Source organism: Echinops telfairi, unplaced genomic scaffold (genome assembly GCF_000313985.2).
Source record: "Echinops telfairi isolate 266 unplaced genomic scaffold, ASM31398v2 ScPeMD7_7457;HRSCAF=8495, whole genome shotgun sequence".
NCBI classification, from domain to species: domain Eukaryota; kingdom Metazoa; phylum Chordata; class Mammalia; order Afrosoricida; family Tenrecidae; genus Echinops; species Echinops telfairi.
The window spans coordinates 10,831,836-10,854,447 of NW_022111357.1; the positions used below are offsets into that span (position 1 = coordinate 10,831,836).

Sequence of the window (22,612 nt, forward strand, 5' to 3'; positions counted from 1 at the left end):
AGCATGTATACATTGTATCTCTGGACTTTCCATCTCTACTGGTTTTGTCTCCTCCTTCCACCGCTCTAGAAGCCCGCTGCTCCAGGACTTCTTTTCCAGTTGATCCACTGACTTCTATCCCTGGAAAGGCAAGATTATGGAAACAGTCAAAGATACTTTCATCTGAAAGGTCTGGATCCAATCTTCCAATGGCTTTAACACGAAGGGCTTGGTTCCAACCACCATTCATCAAAAGCGTATCAGTAATTATCCAGAGGAGTGGTTTGCAAACTTCCATGTGCCCACAAATCACTTGGGGGTCTTGTTAACATGCAGTTCTGATTGAGTGCGTGGTGGAGGCTGAGCGTCTGCATTTCTACCAGCTCCCAGGGGCTGCCCTGCCTGCAGGTCCATGGAGACACTTGGAGTAGCAGGTGCTTCCAGCACTCCTAGCCTAATCGGTAGCTGCCAGCAGCACCAGTCATAGCCCATAATCTCATTGGCTCACTCCCCTGTGGAAGGGCAACCACACTCTACACAATTCACTTGGGGTATTAAGATCCTGCCCCTCCATAGCTGTTCTCACCACCTGGTAGGTCTCATCCCCAGGCTGCTCTTGCTAGTTGTTCTCATCCGATAGCATGGAAGGCAGTGTTGTAGAGCTAGCTGTTAAGAGCATAGCATTTGCAGTTTCCAGAACAATCAATACAAACAACAAAAACACCGCCATAGAGTTGGTTCTGATTCATAGTGGTCCTATGGGGCAGCGTAGAACTGCTCCTTCAGGTTTCTGAGACTGTAAATCTTTACAGGAACAGATAGCCTCATTTTTCTCCCCTAGAGCAGCCCATGGGTTTGAACAACCAACCTTGCAATTAGTCCACAGTGCCATGAGGATTCCTTGCCTCTGAAGTCAGGCCATCTGTAATAAGATCCCAGGTCTTCCACCTACTGTGTTACTTGGACAAGTCCTTTGGCAAGTGACTTCCTCTCTTTGCGCTTCCATTTCCTCAAGTGTAAAATGCAGATGGCAATCGTCGCACATGGCATTTGTCATTGCCTCATATGCATGTGAAAGTGTGACATTGAATAAATAAGACTGAAGAAGAATCGATGCATTTGGATCACGGTGCTGGAAAAGAATATTGAAAGTACTGTGGACTGCTCAAAGGACAACCCAATCTGTCGTGGGAGAAGTGCAGCCAGAGTGCTCCTTAGAGACAAGGGTGGCGAGACTTCATCTTGAATACTTTGGGGGCATGTTGTCAGAGGAGACCCCTCCCTGGAGAAGGACATCATGCTTGGTGGAGTAGAAGGCCCTTGAGAAGATGGAGTGACACTGTGGCTGCAACAAGGGGCGCAAGTGTGAGAACAACTGTGAGGCTGGCACCGCACGGGGCAGTGTTCCGCTCCGGTGAGCATAAGGTCCTTATGGGGAGGATCACTATGAATCGAAACCAACTCGGTGGCAGCGTGTTTTTGTCATTGTTTGTATTGAGTTGTTGGAAACTGCAAATGCTATACTCTTCACAGCTAGCTATAAACCCTGCCTTTCATGCAATAGAACTAAAGCAAGGCAGCCTGGTGATGAGATGGGATGGTCATTATGGGATGGCACCTAGCAACAGCAGTGGTCACACCCATGGTGCAGAGCTATTGATGAGAATAAAGGGGGTTCATAGCATCGCTCCCAGTTGATGAGGCTTCACTAGTGGAGCAGTAAAACAAATCAGACTGTGATGCACAAATGTTTAGGGTTCAAAATGTTCGCTGGTGTTGGCATCTTTATATCGTTCTCTGGGCCCTTCCTCGGTGGTGGAACTCTGTCCTTACTCTGATTGCTCCTCTCAAGCTCTTCCTCTCCGTCTCTGCTGGAAGGTCTTTCCTCCCCAGACATTGATCCTTGCCTTCATTGATTCCTACTCTCCCTTGCCCAGCTAAACCCTCTTCTTGCTCATAGCTTCTAATATCACCTGTGTGATGGTGATTTCCAGAGCTCCCTCTGTGTTATATGCCATCAACTTGGGCTCAATGGAATGAAACACTGTTGAGCCTTGTGCCATCCCCATGATTGGTCTGGGATTGGGAATGTATTGGAGTTCAAGTTCTCAGCATTACGTTAGCATGTGGCCTTAATGGACAGTGGAGCACGAGGGTCGCATGGCCATGTGTCGGAGAACCCTGAGCCAACCTTGTAGGCTCTTCAGTCCTAACATATGTGTCCCCATCCTGGTCCCATTCTTGATTCTGTAGTCCCACCTGCAACTGTGATGTATTCATCTGCTACGAGTCGTGCTTTTGTGACAGTTTCCCTTGCACTCCGTGTCCCATTTAAGGAGCCTCCGAAAAACTGCCATGGATTTGATGCTTCACTCAGAGCGACCCCATAGGACAGGGTTGACCTGCCCCAGTGAGTTTCCGAGACTGTGCCTCTGTATGGGAGTAGAAAGCCCCACCTTTCTCCCTTGGAGCAGTTGGTGGTTTCGAACTGCCAGCCTTGTGGTTAGCAGCCCAACACGCCACCACTCCACCACCAGGCTCCTCTTTGAATCCCTAACAGTCAGATAAACAAGAGAAGATTCTCAGAGCTCTTTGGCCCCTCTAGAGGATAGTTGAATGCAACCTGTTTGTGAGCAATTTATAAAAATTCCATAGAGATTGCATTAATTAAGCGCCTTAAGCTAACTGCATTTCATAAGGGGGGCTTTTCTAACTATGTTAACTAAAATAACATAGCTGATAGTTCCGGATAGCTTTGACACTCTGTCTTGTAGCAATTTGTCTATCATCTTGTCTCACTCCTTGCCTGTAACCCAGGGCCTGGCACATTTCAAGAACTCAACAAATACACACACACACACACTTGTTGCTTGAACTCATGAATCTCTCGGATGCATTCTCACAGACCTAACCCTAAATCTCCCTTTCAAACACGGCCACCCACAGAACCGTGCCACGTGCTTTCCCCCTAAACTGGATGTGTGGGTGGGTGTGCTCCGGTTCATTCCTTGGGGTTCGCCAACCTGTGTATCAGTGCATGATGGGGGTCATCCTGGTGTCTTGGCAGGTGTGTTCTTTACTTTCCACACCTTCCACCTGGAAAGTGGCCACGACTACCTCCTCATCACGGAGAACGGCAGCTTCACCCAGCCTCTGAAGCAGCTGACCGGCTCTCGACTGCCGGCTCCCATCAGCGCTGGGCTCTATGGCAACTTCACCGCCCAGGTCCGCTTCGTGTCTGATTTCTCCATGTCATATGAAGGCTTCAACATCACCTTCTCAGGTAAGACGGCGAGCATCCCTGCGGGGACGAGGCCGCAGGTAATCCGTCTTACCCTCTGCTGCCGACATCTGGTCTTCCCACCAGATAATCAGTGATCTGCTCTGTGGTCTCTGGGGGCAGTGGCCTCTGGGGCGAAGCCCAAGATGTTTGCATTCAGCAGGAGGAGGAACTTCCTACAATGGCCAGAGAAGGAGTCCAGCTTTGTTGAGGACTCTCCTCCGAAGGTGTTTAGGATTTACGCTGAATGGCCTGCCTAGCTGGTTAAATGAGAAAAAACTCCCTAAAGAGACCCCATGCCCTAGTTGTCCACATTCTTCAATTGCCTCCACGTCCCTTGTTTCATAGCCCTGCAATTAGAACAAGAAGAAAAGAGTTTGAGATTAGTATACCTGGGGTGTTCTGGCTTCACTTGAAGTCTTTTAAAATATAGATTATATATTGATTTATAAATGATAAATTAATTTATAAATATATATTAATGTAAATTATATATAATAAAAGTATACATAGCCAAAGACACACCATTTCAATCATTTCTACGTGTGTTCAGACAATTCTATAACACCAGTCACATTCTTTGCATTGGTAATTCTTGCTATCCCTCGCCAATGTATTCTACCTCCGTCTTAGACTCGCTGCTCCCTAAGCTTCCCCTCCACCTGGTCAGTTGCCTTGGTCAATCCATCTACAGTAGGGTGACTGCCTGGTAGTAAGTACTAATCTCTGGGTCTAGGAGCTCCGGCAAGTACACGTTCTTGTGTGCATTCAGGGAGTTTCACCAAGGTTCCTGGCCACTTGTGTCCTATTGTGCCAAAGTTCCCGCCTTCTCAGCTCACTGTAGATAGCCTATGGATTCTTCTTGGGATGGGCAAGAGGTACCTGGCCTTTAGAAACTAGGCCCATGCTGGACCTTCAGCAGCAGAAGCCCCTGTCACATGCCTAGGCTGACTGCCAGTCTGGCCTGGCTGATGGGATATATCCAGCCAGTGTACCACACCCCTGGTAGAGGGAGAGAGTCTCCTTGTTCATCCCACATAGTGCCCTTGGGCACTGTCTCCATATGAGAAAGAGGCCCTTCAAGGCAAAGGGGTAGTCACTTCTACGCTCACTGATGGTTTCAGGTTTGTGAGTGGACCATGAATGCCACTCCATCCAGCTGCTCCCCGTCCTCCCCAAGTGACAGCATTATGGAGAAAAGCTGGAGTGACACTTGGATTTTTCTTGCTCAAGGAAAGTTGTCCTAGACTCCGTCAGCTATGACCTTGTTGGACAGCGATGGTCACATTTATGGGGTTCAACAGAGTCTAAAGCGCTCTGCAGCTTGGGGTTCAAATGGAGTTGAAGGGACTGAGAAGGGAAGGCTCACTTCATGCGGAATGTGCATCCAGATGCACAGTGGCCCCACCCCACTGCTTATGGATTGGAAGGCTCCTGACCCCTCTGCCTCTGCTCCCTCCAGGCTCTCCCTCCCTGCCTCGCTACCTTTGGTGGGTCAGTGTGGGCATCAGGCCTCCCTCTGCCTCTGTGCGTCTGTGTACCTCTCTCGGGGTCTCCCGTACACCGCAGTGACCCCGCCTCTTTGGCTGTCTGTCCAGAGTACGACTTGGAGCCCTGTGAGGAGCCCGAGGTCCCAGCCTACAGCATTCGGAAGGGCTTGCAGTTTGGCGTGGGTGACACCTTGACCTTCTCCTGCTTCCCCGGGTACCGGCTGGAGGGCACCGCCCGCATCACGTGCCTGGGGGGCAGACGGCGCCTGTGGAGCTCGCCTCTGCCAAGGTGTGTTGGTAGGTGGTCACGTGCTTTCATTTTGTTTCACTAATGGGGTGGGCACCACTTTACTTGGTCTCTGTGGTGGCGTGGGGAGCGCCCAGGCCAAGGGTCCCACAGGCCTGGACTGGCGGACTCATTGGCCACACGCTCACCTGTGGGCAACCTCAGGCAGGTCACTTAACCTCCTGCTGCTGCAGCCTCCTTTCCATAAAACCAGGATGGCAATGCCAGCTTTGTGGCATTTTCCCATAGCCTCCACAGGCCTTACAGTGTGGGTCTTTTTGAAAGGTAGACAATCAGGTGAAGTTGACTTCAATAATCTCATTTCCCCACTCAAGACACATAGATTTAGCCATTTCAGGACCAAATTATGTTCTGTTTTCCATTTGGTCTGGTTGTTAAAACCAGATGTTTTCAGTAATGGAAAGCATTTGGAATGAAATCAAATTTGGGGTTTAGAATTTCAATACAATTCTGATACCCCCAAGGGGTCTTTGGGCGTGGGGTTGGTGGTAACAGGCCCATTTCTCCAGATTGGTGCCTTTATACAGGCCCTCACCAAATGGCAGCATTCACTAAAAGTAGGATAGGAGATTCCCATTAAACTCCTGAGGCAAAAAAATGAAGGTGAGCACCATATGTCCCATGAGTCATGACAAGGTTATGAATTCCTTTTGCAGATATATGGATAAAAACTGGGCAGGCCTATAAAAAAGAAATATGACCTTTGTACATGGAGAGTCGCAGTCTGGGAGTTTAGCTGAGTACTAGCCGTTGGAGAAACCCTAGAAAGCCCCAGCTTGGGAAAGGTGGGAATGTTGTTGAGTTCAAGTCGAGTGCCTCTTATGTCCCAGGGACTGCTGGGGTGCGATGGATACAGAAGTGGATGAAGCAGACCAGGTCTTCCACTCATAGTCTGGTAGAACCTATAGTTGAACAAGATTCCCAGGTGATTTTCATGTGAGGATGTTGTTAAACTGCATATGTTGGCTCCATTTGTCTGAGGCGGAATGCAGCAGTGGGTTGAACTGGAATGACTTGGTTCAAAGCCCTGGAGGGTAGAAGCCACGTACACTTAGATATGTAATATACCCGGTGAAGGTCAGGGTCACAGAGGAAAAGATGTTGGGCTTGGAGAGTGCTGGAATGGAGCTGCTCACCTTTGTAGAATGGTCTAGAGAGACCTCTGATGATCTGAAGGAATCCCAGAAGACCCCCACTGGGCTATCTGGGAGGAGAGAGACAGGCCCTGACCCAGGAGAGTGCCCAGTGTGTCTGAGGTCCCGCCTGGAGGACGAGTCTAGGGAGATCTGGTTTCAGATTGGAGCCCAAGGTCCTCCTGTGTCCTTGCCAGAGCCCTAAGGAAGGCCATCCAGAGCTCTAGGTCTGCAGGGTGGGCAGGCTGATTTCCCGGGGAGCTGGGCGATTACTAGCTGCCCCTTATCTGTAGGGTGGAAGCCTCCCCTTGCTCACTATGCATCGCAGAGAGCTTGAGCAAATGCAAGATGCCTTAGTGCAGTTGTTGCCAGGCTCACTGTGAGCCTCGCACTTGCATTTCGAAGTCAATGTGACACAAACACCCTGGTATACCAAACAGGAGCAGCACTACATTGGCTCACAGGAACTGGCAACTCAGAGGACTCCACTGCTCAGCAGGGCCTGGGACAACTCCATGGAGCCCTGGGCTCCGCAGGGGCTGGGGGACAGTGTAGACAGCTGATGTGATGCATCGCTAATGCCACCGTTAGTGACCAGCTCTTACAGCACCCCCACACTGAGCCCCAGCCCCCGCCTTTATGAACATCCCAAGGCTAGTTGATGGAATTGACATAAGGCTTGAGGATTTTGTCCAAAGTATTTTCTCATCTCACAATTACAGGAAAATTAAGTCCAAGAGCTGTAGGATTCTGCTATTAACTAATTGAATATCCCTAGCGTGTATCCCAAGCCATGATATTTCCCCTTGCCTCACGTGCATGTGAAAGTTGGACACTGAATAAGGAAGATTCTAGAGAAATCCATGCATTGAAATTGTGGGAAGAGCTTTGGAAGTGCCAGGGACTGCTAAAAGGACACACCAGTCTGTCTGGGAAGAAGTACAGCCAGAGTGCTTCGGAGAGACAAGGACGGCCGGACTTCATCGTCCTACTTCGGACATGCCCGGAGAGACCAGTCCCTGGAGAAGGGCATCATGCTTGGTAAAGTGGAGGGGCAGTGCGAATGAGGAAAGACCTCGAGGGCACGATGACACCGTGGCTGCCACCCTGGGCTCAGACGCAGGAACAATTGTTTGTGAGGCTGGCGCAGGACTGTGCCGCGTTTCCTTCTGTCGTGCGTAGGGTCACGATGGGTCGGACCTGACTCGATGGCACCTAACAACCACAGCACAGTGGTATACATTCTCCTGTATACCAGTCCCCTAAGTATCCACTCCACCCGACCTGGCGCAGGTGTGGATGCACACTCACAAGTATGCTCTTTCTCACATCCACATACACATGCCAAATTCCTATACTCACACCCAGACACATTCACATTTATACTCTCAGGCACACTCACATCACACACACACATACATTCATATATTCACTCACATATAGCCACAGTCACATGTATACTACCTCTCTATCTCTCTCTCACACACACCAATCCTATACCCACACTTGCACACATTCACATAAACATCCACTAACACTCACATACACACACAGATTCGCTCACATACACTCCCTCACGCGCATTTGCACACACCACTCTTCCTTAAAGATTCAGTTCCTAAATTAGAGCCGAAAAGGAGTTGCTTGAACAACATGAAGAAAGAGCTCACTTGGGTTGGCACTTGAAAGGCCCCACCCTCACGAGTCCCTCAGACAGTCTCCGGGGCTCCCACAAGCCAGGTGTCCCAGCAATGCTTTCCTTGGACTCAGCCTGGAGCTAGGTTATTTTATGATCTTTACAGAGTGCTACTCATCATTCTGGTCCATTATTTGTTAATGCTTTTTTTTTTTTAACCAGTGGCTGCATGAAAGGTCCTTTGGCCCAAGGTTAAGGGGTTGCCCTGGCTTTCTTGAGGTATCAGCTGCCAGCAGCTCTTCGTTGGGAAAATGACCTCAGAGACGTGGGTCTGGGGGCGATGTTTCTGGAATGGAATGAGTCTGGACCACAGACATGCATGTTCCTTCAGCTCTTGCCTCATTGATCGCATTTCATCAGCTCATTCTGTAACGTATTCCAATTACTGTTTGTTCGTGACACCTCACAATATTTTCATTATTACATTTGTCTTCTGTTTCACATTATTAATAATGCCTGGCAATTACAATCACCTCTAATTACCGCCAGCTCTGCCGCAGAGGCTCTGCTAGAGGTACCACGGGAATGCCCACCCAGGGGAGGTTCCCAGTTGGCGCGTGTGCTGTAGGTGTAAATGGGATGAATTAGCCCGCACAGTGTTGCCGGGGGAATTCCCAGCCGACAAGGAGATGAAGAGCCCCAAGCTCTAATTCATGGTGTGATGGGGAGCAGGGGGGTGACACAGCCTCTGGCCACAGGGACCACTGAGTTTGATGGGGAAAAGATAGCCCCTGGCCCCAGAGGACCTCAGTCTACAGCAGGGGCCATGACCCTGTCCTTGAGATCTTCCGTGTGATGGAGAAGACCGACCCTTCTGCCTCGCGAGCCCCAGACTGATGGATAAGCGACAGCTCCTGACCTTAATGAGACCTTCTGCGACAGGAACAGCATAAGTCACCGATGCCTGTGCCTGCTGATTTCTCTGGAACACTTACGTGTCTCCATCTACACTTGTGTTTGGATTTGGGGTATCATCTGCCCCCTGCCTGGTGACTTTGGAAACTCAGAAACAAACGCCATGTCCTTCTAGCCTCTTGTCCACTCCACGATGCTCAGGCCACAACGGACTGACCACAGCTGAAGGGTCCACCCTGCTTCCCTCCTCGTAAATGTGTTGGCCGCACAGGAAAGAGAGATGATCAACCTGGCACCTAGGACAGAGAAGGAGCCTGTAGCTCCTGTGCAGGAATCCAGGGCCAAGAAGGGGCCCCCAATATGCCAAAGCCCATGTGTAAGCGCAGCCAACCTGATCAGCAACGAGGCAGGAGATAAGAAGCGTTGGGGGTGCTGGGGGTGCTGTGAACCTTGGGCAGCTCGCCCATGCTTCTGCAGGAGCTTAGGAGCATCCTGCCAGGCTCAGAGCGGGGGCAGACAGGGTTCCAGATGGGGAGAGGGAATAAGAAAAATACTTGCTAAGGGTCGATCACTGGACCACTTAACACATAAGTCTCAGTCATTTAATATCTGTTGTCTTAGGAAGGTGCTACGTTGTCCAGATAGTGGCAGATGAGGAATCTTTGTGGCTTCAAACTCCATGTTCATTTTGCTGCACTGCGTGTTTTTCCCAGGGGTGATGGAGAGACCCTTCATGGGTCGCCCAGGTGATGGAGCTGAAGAATAAGTGTCTAACTGTGCCCCACTCTTATCCATACCTCACTCCCACACAGACGCCTACCTACCCTAAATTATCATTGGAGACTGCCCTTGGGTGCCTGTACACCACTGTCTCTGTAGTTTCCAAACCCAACCGAGCACATTCATCATGAATACAGTATTTGGTCTCTTTGAAAACAGGATGAGTTTAAGCTTAGACAACAGAAGCTGATCCTGAACAGGACAGATCTCAGGCACATCCAAAAGTAAAAGAACTCGGTGGTGGGACATGGCCACTGTCTTCAAGTGCTCTCTGGATGGAGGGTCATTAGGGTTGAAGGTGTGGTCAGGGCCATGTCCTTGGGTTGACGCCATTGTCCTTCCAACCAGAATGAGGACACGGAGAGAGGGTTTGGAGAAAGCTGAGTTCCTACCATCCACCTCAAAGATTCAGAACATGCTCCAAACTCCCCACCTGCCCAGAACAAATAACGGACTCGCCATCTGGCCTGGTATTTAAATCCTCTCAGAACCTAATTATTGTTAGGATTGTCATCTTCTGAGGTCAGTGCCCTCCATATTGGTTCATTCATTCACTTGGCAAATATTTATTTGACAAACAACCTGGCCTGAGCCTTGGAGAGTCACCGATGAATAAAGCATGTCCCCAGCCCTCAAGTCTCTCACAGTTTGTGTAGGGGATGCAGGCAATCGTCAAGCAAGGATGGTGCAACGTGGCAGGCGTAGTGAAGCTGGGAAGCCCAGGGTGCTTTTAGAATGCAAGGAGAGGCTTCACAAGGATTCACCATCCTGCAGCCCCAGCTGCAGACTCGTTTTCTATGGCGCATGCACGGCCACCACGCTGGGTCCCCACTCATCGCAGACGCCTGCTCATGCCAGGAACTGAGAGGGTGCTGGGAATCCAGAGACATGACCAGATCCCAAGGGACCCACAGTACAGTGAAGGAGCTAAAATATTAGCAAATACGTCAAATATGGCCAGTGCTATAAATAAAGGTCTGTAGACATTCTGTTGGGAACAATGGGGAAAGGATGACTAATTCTACAAGAGAAGAAATATCTGGGGGGTGCGAGAATGAGTTCATTTCCTACTGAATCAAACAAGGCTTCAAGACCTGTATGCTAAAACGTTCTCCTAACCCTGGGGGTGGGGGGAGCTGGAGAGGGCACAGGGAGGCTCCCGCCTTCCATGTGGGAGACCTGGGTGAGATCCCCAGCCACTGCGCGTCATGTGGAGCCACAAACCATTCACCAGTGGGGGCTTGCGTGTCACTCTGAGGCTGCTGCTAGACTAGGACTAGGAAGACAGGCTTGGGAACTACTTCTGAACAGCAGCCAATGAGAACCTTACGGATTATCATATCTAACCCTGTTGTGCAGAGAGTCGCCATGAGTCAGGGGTCAAGTCCATGGTCATTAGCAAGAATCCTTGGGCTCCTCGTTCCAGGACCCCAAAGCTTGAGATCTCAGCCCTGCCTCTCGGTGAATTTTGAGACTTGATCTAAATGTTAAGTCCCATGATCTTCATCCTGAAAACAGATGATCATTATACCTGGCTTGTGGGCTGGCTATTGTGACAAATGACTAAAGCAACCCTTGAAAAATGCTTTGCCTGTAAAGGCTCAGAAGATCCTAGGGGTTATTATTCGATACTGCCCTCCATATCGTTTCTCTCCTCTGACACTGAAAAGACTTCATCTCTCCTTACTCGGCTGCCCCCCTCCTCCTCTTGCATCCTCCCCGGTCATGTCAGTTGCTATGATACCATCCGAACAGGTGTGGGAAATGGCTGCTTTGTGAAAGTAAGGGGCGGGATGGGGGTGGGGGTGGGGGTGCTGGTAGATTCCTTTCTGTTTCTGTAAGATAGACAGACAGGCAACCAGAGGGAGATGGATTCAAAACCAGGTAGAAACGAAGGTGGGTGGATGTATAATTTTTTAGAAGCAACTTGAGCAGATGTCTTAAAGACAGGCAGCCAAATGAGCAGCTCCACAGACATCCTGGCAGGTCGCCAGGCTAACAAGTCGCCCTTGTCTGTAAGGCCCACCCGAGCTGTGAGTTCTGTTGCCCCATGCAGTGCCCGGGGGTTAATATGTGATTATTGTGATTCTCTTTCCAGCTGAGTGTGGCAACTCAGTCACGGGCACTCAGGGTACTTTGCTGTCCCCCAACTTTCCTGTGAACTACAATAACAACCACGAATGCATCTACTCCATCCAGACCCAGCCAGGGAAGGGGATTCAGCTGAAAGCCAAGGCATTTGAACTCGCCGAAGGAGACGTCCTCAAGGTAACGCTGATCGATCTCACCGAGCATGTGTGTTAGGTGAGGCCACGTGGCCAACGCCCCAGCTAATGCTGAATGGGTTCTCTCGGAACAGGACTCTGTCCTCATAGTCTGAGAGAAAAGGACGTGTGAGTGTCTGACACGAGGGTTTATGTTTCCTCAAGGGGCGACCGCGTTCTACTGTGTGTGTGTGGTCGAGTAGGCATGGACCACATTGTAAGAGAGGACACGAAATTCAGTTGGGGTGACCATCAGATCCCATAGTAAACCTTGCCTGTCAACATAAGGAAGAGCTCATAAAATGGTGCGTGTGTGCGCGCGCGCGCACATACCCATGGACCTACACATTTATGCAGATATACGTGGAGCCCTGGTGGCATATTGGGTTACTAGCCATACGATCAGCAGTTCGAAACCACCAGCTGCTCTGCAGGAGAAAGATGAGGCTCTCTGCTCCTGTAAAGAGTTAGGCTTGAAAACCCACAGAGACCATTCGACTCCATCCTATAGGGTCGGTATGAATCGAAATCAACTCCATGACTGCAAGTTTGGTGTTTTTTAAGTTTATATTTATGGATATGGACGCATGCATGTAGACCTGTGCCTGTGTATTTATTGGGGTTTGGGAGTCTATTTATCACATATGTGTCTCTGTGTGTTTAATCTGTGTGTACTTGTGTGTGGCTGGAGCACATGTTTAGAAAGAAGAGTAAACTATTGCAGCAGTCTCAGTGTGCAGTGATGATGGCTTGTATTTGACAGGAGCTTTAAAGAAAATGGGTCCAAGATCTACTATGACCTGGATTTAAGCATGGCGAAGGAGGCGTTATTAAGACACTGAGCAGATATGTGTCTTACCTTTTTTAATTTTTTTCTCTAGGTGTGTCTAACTGGGTTTCTCCAATAATTATCAAAGACTCGGCTCTGGAGACTTTATTAAAAAGCAGCCTTATTAAAATGGATCATAAAGAAGATCTCATACAGAGTAGGACCATTTCCATCCCAGGCCAAGAAACCTCTTTTGCTTGTTCTAAATATAGGTTTATTCCTGGAGAGGCTCTGCCGTGAGAGCAAAGCCGGCCCCGAGTGACTTACTCAGCAGTGGTGCAGATGGGGAGGAACAAGCTGGGCCGTGCAGAGCCCTTCTGGGATGAAGGTTGCTGTTCGCCCTGAAGGGAGTAGGAGCCGCAGTCCTTGGCATCTCACTGATAGGACAGGGCCAGCCAGTAGAAATAGCTCCCAGACCGCTGGGGACCACACCCAGTGCGGCCAATACTCCAGCGTCCTCCGTTGCACGCTTTAGAGTGAGAGTAGCCCATGAGCGGTAGACAGCAGGGGTGCGCGCCCCACGGTGCTGTCCAGGTGCTGAATCCAGGACCAGGCACGACAATGAATTGGCCGTAGAAGAAAGACTTCCCAAAGCAGGGAGGAGCCTGGTGTGCAAAACCCATGTCAGAAGCCAGGAAGGGTTCAGGGTGGATGCAGACCTCCAGGTAAGCCTGCAGGGCTTCGGGGAGAACATGCTGAATTCCTTGGTTTCTTTTCTTGTTGGTGGTTAAGGCATTTAGTTTTCATTTTTTTTAATGTATCACTTTATTGGGAGCGCTCACAGATATAACATTCCATAGCTCCACCACATTCAGGAGTATTGAATAATTATTTCCACAATCCATATGAAAACATTTTCTTTCTTCTTGAACTCCTTGATAGCAGCTTAGGAAGACTTCAGACTTGGTCTCTGTAGCCACCACCTGCCCGACCAGCCCTGCAACCCAACAGGAAGAGGGCTCGTGCCTTTTTATGTTGAGCTCAGTCTTCCATGCCCAAAGCACACTCCTTCTTCCCTGTCTGAGCCTCTTTAGTATCATCCTTAGAAAGTTGGCTGACTTCTGACCTAGCTGAAAGGTGATTCACGGCCCTTCTATAGAATGAGACTCCGAGAGAGAAGAAGACCCAAGGGGAGATCAGGGTGCTCCATGTATCCTCTTCCTTTTCTTAGTTCTTCTCTAAAGGACACCTTGCTCCAAGATGCAAACAGGTACCAGGCCAGTTTCAGAACTCACAGAACCCCACAGCTAGAGTTTGCTAAATGGGGGCCAAGGCCTCCACACAGTTACAGTAAGCTGCAGCAGCTCTGCTATTTGAGCCAGACACCCTGGTCTACCCTGACAGGAATATGTGCAAAGGAAATCGGAAGCATCCGTCACCTCCAAACCCATCTTCTCCTGGCCCAGTGTAATGGACCCACCTGCCCGAAGGCTGGCAGATTCCTGCTCTCAGGACATGCTTGCTTGCCCAAAGAAGCCAAATGTCCCTCTGAACTCCTGACCTAGGAGGCCGGCCACTTCCTCCACTCCTCACCTATCCCCCAAGAAACAGTATGTCTTACACCTGGCTAACCGTCCAAACCTATGTTGTTCTTCATCATCTTAGAACTGGATCCAACCAAGGGCCACTGTATATCTAGCTGATGGAAACCTGTGCCGCCCTCATGGTCACTGGTTGGTGCAAGTCCGTGGGTGAGGCTTGATGTCAAACTATGTCCCTGAGGGTTTTCCTCGTTTTCACAAACTCTGAACTCTATCACACACGCGGCCTTTTCTAGTGATGGTGCTTTGCTGATGATGTTTCTCCAGAAATCTAGTCTCCACCTGGCCATTCCTGCTTCAAGGGAACATTCTCAGTGTGCTGTTCTCGAACCAAGCACTTTATTCTGGGAGCTCCTGGTAGATTCCGTATTCTCCACAACGCCACAGTTCGAACATGTCAACCCTGTGCACAGTCTTGGATTTACATTCCATGAAACTTGCCCGTTTCCAGGCATATATGACCCCCGTGATTGTCCCTTACGCTTGACAACTTCAAATTTCTTTAATCACACACTCCCTCAGCAACCTGTATCCCAGTATACCACCCAACCACTCGCGCTGAGCAGCAGCGAGGCTGGTCAAGGACGCACCTGGATCGTTATCCTACTAGCCCTTCTGGAACCATGATCGCCTGGTAACGTGGCATTTTTGTGACTTTTGTTGTGACTTTTGTAGGCCAGTCACACACACAGACACACATCAAGGGCTCGTGCCTAACAGGAGTCGTCATGCTTATTGGAGAAGAGATTATATGATATCACACACACACACACACACACACAATTTAGCACCAAGGTCAGGCTCTCCTGCTGTGACATCTCCTGGTCCTGCTCTTCCGTATCCCTGACAGACTCCTGGGTGTTTCCCCTCCCCCACAGTAATGGCGTGCCAATAAGAAAAATAGTTGGATATGTGAAAATATTATGCAGCCCAAAATATTATGCGGACCTGTCCGAGGAATCGTAGCTAATTATCCTCCTGTAAGCAACAAAGAACAATAATTTTTAAGAGTCCTAATTTGTATTCTTTACAGGATTTGAGAGAATATTATATTTATGCTACAAAAAATAGGCAATAATGAAAACAGAGCAATCTGAGATGAAGAGAGATTGAATAGCGTTGAAAAACATGATCACCCAATTAAAAAATGGAATGGAGGCAATGAAGGGAAGATGGTAAACCACGGGAAAATGAAATCACTTTATTATGTGGTGAATTTGAGGCTTTCTCCCACGTCTCAGAAGGAGAAAGGGAAAAGATGATTCTTTTATATTAATAAAATGTGGAATCACTCCACAGTAAAACTTTACATGCTAAACAACATAGCTTGAATAAATTAAATAAAAGCTGTGGGAAACAGTTTTTAATTTAATAAAGTTGCAGTCACCATGGAAAATTTTAATATACCTTGGTTAGTCTCTGGCAGATCACCTAGGTTAAAAAAAAAAAAAGAAGTCAGGTAGCTTGAATAATACAGCAGAGTAGATCCAAAGTAAGTGGGAAAAAGGTGCTTTTAAAGATAAAAGGAGGCAGGCAGAGGAACAAGAAGATAATGAGGAATCCTGGCTTAGGGCACCTGGAGCTTCTGTTAAGGGAAATGGAAACATTGGAGATGGCTTTCTCTGTGGCCCTGTCTGTCTCTCTCCCACTGCCATTGAGCTCATTCCAGCTCACAGTGGCCCTCTAGGACAGGGTAGAACTGTCCCTATGGGTCCTTGAGACTGTAACTCTTTTCAGGAGTAGAAAGCTTCATTGTGTGTTCACCAGGCAGCTGGTTGCTTCAAACTGCTGCCCTTGTGTGTAGCGGCCAGAGTCATGACGCATGACCTGCTATAGGCCCGGGGCTCCTGGCGGGAGATGGATAGTGATGATGATTACACAATAGGATGGACATCATTAATGTCACTGAATTGTACGCAAAAATGTGGAAATGTCAAATGTTTTGTTCTAGCTCCCACAATTTTAAGAAACAATGAAGAAGTGAAGCCAAGTACATACATACACACACACAGACATACATACAATGCAGACGTGAAGCCAAGTACATACACACACACATGCATACACATGCATGCATGCACACACATACATGTGTACATACACACGTACATGCATACATACACACACATATATACAGCAGGAGCTGCTGTCAACGAAACCAAAATCCAGTTCTTTGAAAAAGAACCGATTGGCTAGATTAATCTGGCCGGATGGATCAAAAAAAGAGAAGTCATGCATGCGTAATATTACCCACAAAAGAGAGAGCGAGTCACACATACGAGAGCTGGGATAAAAATAAAACAGTTACTAAAGCAACTGTGAGACAAGAATGGAAATTTCCTTCTTTAACTTTTTATGGCTATTTGGGTAAACATGTACAGAGAAAATCGTTTCCCTTCAACAGCACTGAACATTTTGGTTCGTTACATGGTGCAGCCCCCCTCACGTAGCATCACTCTTCTGACTCCCTCCCCATGTTCATCATTCCCATCCAGCCTTCCCTCCTGCCCCTGCCTGTATTCTGAGCTTTGATTTGGGGCAAATCTGCCCTTTGGGTCTCTCGCAGGGTTGATTATGGTTCACTTCGTGGACCTGTTGGGCTTACACGTGATCCCAGGGTGTGGGTTCAGTTCCAGGAATGAAGGATGTCTAGGGCCAGTCTTAGGGGCTCCACCAGTCTCTATCAGACGAGACGTTTTATAATTTTGAATTTTGCTCTGCGTTTTTCTTCCATTCGATCCAAGACCTTCTGTGGTCCAGATCAGAGTGGTAGATGGTAGTAGCTGGGCACTATCTAGTTCTTCTGGTCTCAGGGTCATGGACGCTGGAGTTCAAATGGTCCATTAGTCTCCTTTGGACCAATTACTTGAAATAGGAATTATTATGGAAAACAATCTTTTTAAAATTACGAAAAGCTAAAAACCCAGACTAGATCAATTTCCATTCACAAATTAAATGATCTCATAATCTTGCCAAAGGCCTCAGATCCAGACTATGTTTGTAGTTAAACTCTAACAAGACTTATAGATGCGATTAATCCTTAGAATAATGCAACCATTACAAAAAAGAGAAAAATAAGGACCCATAGCCTACTTAACTTTCTAAATGAGGCAAGTGGGAATATTGAAATCAGAATGAATAAGGGGGGAGTCTAAGAACAGAAACTCTTTAAGTCAATCTCACCAAATAGACCTAAAATTTCTAGGTAAAGTATCGGATGGAATCCAGTGTGTGCAAACAAACACCACCAATGGAATATGAAAAGTAACATTTTTCAGGAATATGAAGAGTAACATTAGGAAAGCTCATTATGCTAGTTATTAGCTATACCAGATGCAATTTCCACTTTTATTGTCCCAGACTGGTTGAATGGTAGCAATTTCACATGTCTCACCTGAAATCTGATAAACAAAGAGAAACACACCTCTACCTACCAACACACACCAAAACATCACTGAGGGAACTCAATATTTATTGTTGACTTTTTAAAAATAACTCTCATAACCATGAACAGAAGCTAACTTTCGTATTCTGACTAAAGAGAGCTTTCTACCAAATGCCTACATTAAACATTATATGCTCACCAGCAAAGTGTCGTAAGGGGTCCCAGTAAAGCCAAGAACCATACCAGCTTGTCTTCTTATCACCAATAGTTTTCAACATTGTACTGAAGATCCAAGCCATTACAATCACATCACAGGGGGTGGGGGTGGGGGGTGGAAGAAAGCATGAAAATGGAAAAAAAGTATCGAACATTATCTCTTAAATAAAAGTATGTACTTTTATCGAAAAAGTAAGAATCAGCTGGTCAACTGTCAGAACCAATAGGATCAATAAGCAAGGCTGCTGGCATTTCTATACCCACTTAAAACATGTAACTGGGGGAGGGAAACCTCATTCATATTAAAAATAAAAATGACCGGACACCTAGGAATAACTCTAACAAAAACTATGCAGGGCCTTGACTGAAAAAAATCAGAAACATTTGTTTTAAAGGATATAAAACTAAAATAAATGTACAGTCAGCACTCCAATCTGTAGACTGCACATTCTCGGATCCAAACAGCACAATCAAAAATCCTCAAAACACTTCAGATCAAGAGGGAAAAATAAGCAATCAAATCGTCGAAACAATCCCTCAGAGGCTCAGAAGGCATATCCAGTGTTATTTACATCGTGTTCATGTTGTATTCTCAACACAAACTCACTACCATCCAGGCGATTCCAGTGTACAGCGGCCGCAGAGGAGAGTGTAGGACGGACGGCCCCTGCGGGTTTCTGACCCAGTAACTCTGGACCGGAGTGGAACGCCTCAGTGTTCTCCTGTGAGTGGCTGGTCATTTCAAATTGCTGACCGTGTGGTGAGCAGCCCAGTCCATAACCCACTATGCCACCAGTGATTTAAAGACTAAGGAGCGTGTGTATTGGGTCGAAGCAAGTCCGATACCATTTCTCTATGAGCCTTGAACACACACCAACTTCCATATGCATCCTGGATCCTGAAATCAATTCCCAGAGGGCACAAAGGGATAATGGTAGTGAGGTTGCAGGTTCATGAATGAGAAAAGACAAGAAAAGCAAGGCATGGAAAGGGGGAGCAGAATTGTGGGTAACCCTACAGAAAGATGCTCTATCTGAGTGCTAATCAAGAAAAGGCTAATTAAAACAAGAGGCCCAGTGGCATCCATAAAGGGAGACGATGATGTAGTCACCGTCCGGTCGCTTCCACGGGCTCTGGGCCATCCTCACAGTGCTTATGTTGGAGCCCGTCCTTGCAACCACTATGCTCATCCATCTCGTCAAGGGATTTCCCCACTTTACCCAGCATGATGTCCTTCTCCAGGGATGGGACCACCCTCGCCTCTAAGGAGCATTCTAGTGATACTTCTTCCAAGAGCAATGTGTTTGCTCGTTAGGCAGTCCGGGGTGCTTCCAGTATTCCTCACCAGCAGCATCACTCAAATGCATCGACTTTTCTTCCGTCTTCCTTATTCAACAGCCAGCTTTTCCACGTGCATACGGGGCCATTGAAAGCACCTTGCTGTGGTTCGGGTGCACCTTTGTCCCGGAAGATTACACCAAACAAGCAAAACAAACTCACTGCCATTGAGTCGATGTGGACTCAGAGCAACCCGACAGGCCAGGGTAGAACCGCTGTGAGGTTCAAAATGTGTAACTCTTTTTTAAAAGAAAAAGTTTAATAAGTCATTGTATTGGGGGTTCTTCCAACTCTTATAACAATCCATACAGCATTTGCGTCAAGCACATTTGTACATATGTTCCCATCATCATTTTCAAAATATTTTCTTTTTGTTTGACCCCAAGGGTCGCAAGGAAAGAACGAGCCATCCAGGGTGCAGCATAGCACCAACCAAACACACACCTTCCTCTAGTTCTTTAATGCTTCCTCCCCGCACTATCACGAGCCCAGTTTGGCCTTACAGATCCGGCTAGACCAGAGCGTGCACACTGGTACCGATAAGAGCTCTCAACACACGGAACCCAGGACAGATGAAACCCTCGGGAACAGTCATGGGAGCAGTGATACCACAAGGGCAGGGGGAAGGTGGGGGGAGAAGGGGAACCGACTACAATTGGCATATAACCGCACACGCACACACACACACAACCAGGAGAATGAGCAACAGTAACGTGGGTGAAAGGAGGCAGCGGGCGGCGTAAGATATGAAAAAAATAGTAATTTATAATTTATCAGGGGTCCTTGAGGGTGGTAGGGTGAGGGAAGGAGGGAAAAAAGAGGAGCTGATACCTAGGGCTCAAAAAGTGTAACTCTTTATGGGAGTAGAAAGCCCCCACTTTTTCCTAGAAAGCACCTGCTGGTGTTGAACTGTTGACCTTGAGGTGAGCAGCCCAGTGGCCTGAGAATGTCAAATATTGACAGGATACGAACTCTCTTGTACGCTGCTGCTGCTGCTGCTGCTGCTACTGCGGGAAGCTGTCAAGGCAATGCCGACTCACTGCAGCCCCTGTGACCGAGCAGAACGAACCTATATGGTTTTCTCATTCCAGGACTTTCTCCACTGGCTGGATTTGACCCTCCAACCTTTAAGTAGCTGAGAGCTTCCCTATGGCACCGCCTGGATGCCTCCATCCTTTGCTAGTAAGAGAGGAACCCGGCAATAGCTAATAAACGTGAAGAGGGGCCTTCCCAATAAGCAACATCCATCTCTCTTCTAGATGGATGCCCTAAAGGAACTCCTAGGACATGGATGGACACAAGGCAGGATCGCCCATACCACGCTGTGTGTGTGCTGTCTAAAAAGTATCCCTCTAATATAATCATTTTGAAACGAGCCGCCTTGTCCAGCTGTCTTACTCGATGTAGTGGATTCCTCAGGAGCATAGCCCCGTCTCTTGTGTATAGTCTCTGCATGGTGCAAAGGGTTAGCCAAACGGATGGAATCCACCCAGAGCAAAGGCCTGGTGAATTACTTTCAAAAAGATCAGCTATTGAAAACTCTATCTGGAGAATTCTATTCTAACAGACATGAGATCAATATGTGTCCGGGACTGGTTTTAACTTCTGTACAATGATTAAGTGGGCCATCAATGCAGTTTTCTTCAAGATAAACAATGCCCCACCAAGATGTCAATGTTCACAAAAGTCTAATTCCCAAAAGGGATCAAAAGTATAAAAATACTCTGAAATAAGTACTGGATTTTAATGAGAGGTTGCTTGATGAAATGAAGCCAGATATCATGTAAAGGTTAAAATTTTTTAAATGTATTCCTAAGGAGTCATAGAAAGCTTTATTAAACAAAAATACCCAAATGGGAAAATATTGTTTCTTGACACCTCCTCCATCTGGGTTTGTACACTTCTGTGATGTTTCCATCTCTCCAACCCTTCCCAAAAAAGTCTGCACTCTCTGAGTCACACCTCAAAGTGACAGCGTTGGCGTCCTCGGACTCAGATGACGCTCCTTTTAAATGTTCTTTGAATTTAGGGAGGAAAAAGAATTCTGAATGCTGCAAGGTGGGTGCAGTAAGGTTTCCCAGTGAAATTCTTGCAGGACAGTCCCTGCTACCCTTGAAGAATTAGCAGATACGCTGTCCCAATGGGGGAGAAAGTTCCTCAGCATGATCTCCCTTGGCTTGTTCCTTCACTGATGCGGTTTCCCATTTTCTTTACACTTCTTCATAATAAGCTCCCAGGATCACCCTGTTTCCTTCAAGAAAGTCTATGAAGATTACCTTCTTGAGAGTCCACTCAAAAAGTTGTTATAACCTTCAGAACTGACTTCTGTGCTTTGACTTTCATTGGTCCAGCAGATCTCCTCAGAAGCCCCGGTTCTGATTGGAGCTTGCTCTCAGCATCATATTGGTAAATCCAAGGCTGTTCATGCTTCATCCATGAAACCACCAGGATAGATTTGACTTTGCATGAAAGACTGATGGACTGAGCCGCTGTTTGAGCTAGCCGATCTTCCAGCAATGTTTTCTGCACCCATGCAGCCCCAAGCTGGCCAAGGCCAAGATAGCTGCTTAAAGTGGAAAGGCCAGACCACATGAGGGCCCAGCTTCCATCGCTGGCCTAACCATGGTCACTCTAGGGGCTGTTTCCCTCCTCCGTGTTGATGGGCCTCCCTCTCTTGGCTAATCTTTGAGGGCTCCCTGACCGTCCTGAAAATAGTGATCCATCTTTAAAAAAAAAAAAAAAAAAACATTGTTTTATGAGCAGCAGAATGCCTGTAAAGTTGGTGCAAAGCTTCAGTTGGGGAGATATCCACTTTGAGTTTTGTTTTCAATTTTTGATTTTATCAATCACCTCAGAATCATGTTTCAGCATCATATGTTTCCCATGGCACAAAACGTATGCCTTTTTTTAAATCATCTTAGCGAGACGAGACGCAGACAGGCATAGTCCTGAGAGCTTGCCTGCAGCCAGTTGCCCACTGACCACAGAGGCCCACTTAAACGCATATTATTTGGAATAAACCCTGTGGCATGTGCAAGCCAGAATCCTAGTAGGGATGCTTTTGTAATGTATCCTTGTATCTGCAAAGGAAGGCTTACTATGAAGTGGACGTGTGCTTTTGTTGGATTGCTTCTCAATCTGTGTATTTACTGTTACCCAATCGACAGTGTGCAAAGATTTATTATTATTACTATTTGGATATATCCTTCTCAAATTTAAAAGATTAAGTGTGAGAGATTAACAGAATCATTAAAAGTCTAATATATGAAAATAGGTAGAAAGAATGGGTGCACGACTTGTACACAATCAATGTCACTGAATTGTTCTTATAGAAATTGTTAAATTCCTCTCCATTTTTGTTGTGTGTCTTTTCAGCACAATAACAAATATTTAGATAGATCATAAAGTTACAGAAACTAAAACGATGTGGTTTGGGCTCAGGAATAAACAACTAGCTTAATGGAATAGACTAGACAGTTGGCAAACCAAACCAGATACACCTAATTATCCATGTAACTG

At 47.4% G+C, this 22,612-nt stretch overlaps 1 protein-coding gene across 1 annotated transcript in view; it reads left to right on the forward strand.

Moving 5' to 3' along the window:
• The window catches only part of CSMD2 (CUB and Sushi multiple domains 2), a 734,077-nt gene that overhangs the window by 482,101 nt on the left and 229,364 nt on the right, over positions 1-22,612 (forward strand). Inside the window, exons 21-23 of the mRNA XM_045298912.1 lie at positions 3,047-3,262; positions 4,858-5,046; positions 11,619-11,788. Coding sequence (XP_045154847.1) covers positions 3,047-3,262; positions 4,858-5,046; positions 11,619-11,788 — 575 coding nt within the window. The remainder of the gene's footprint in view (positions 1-3,046; positions 3,263-4,857; positions 5,047-11,618; positions 11,789-22,612) is intronic.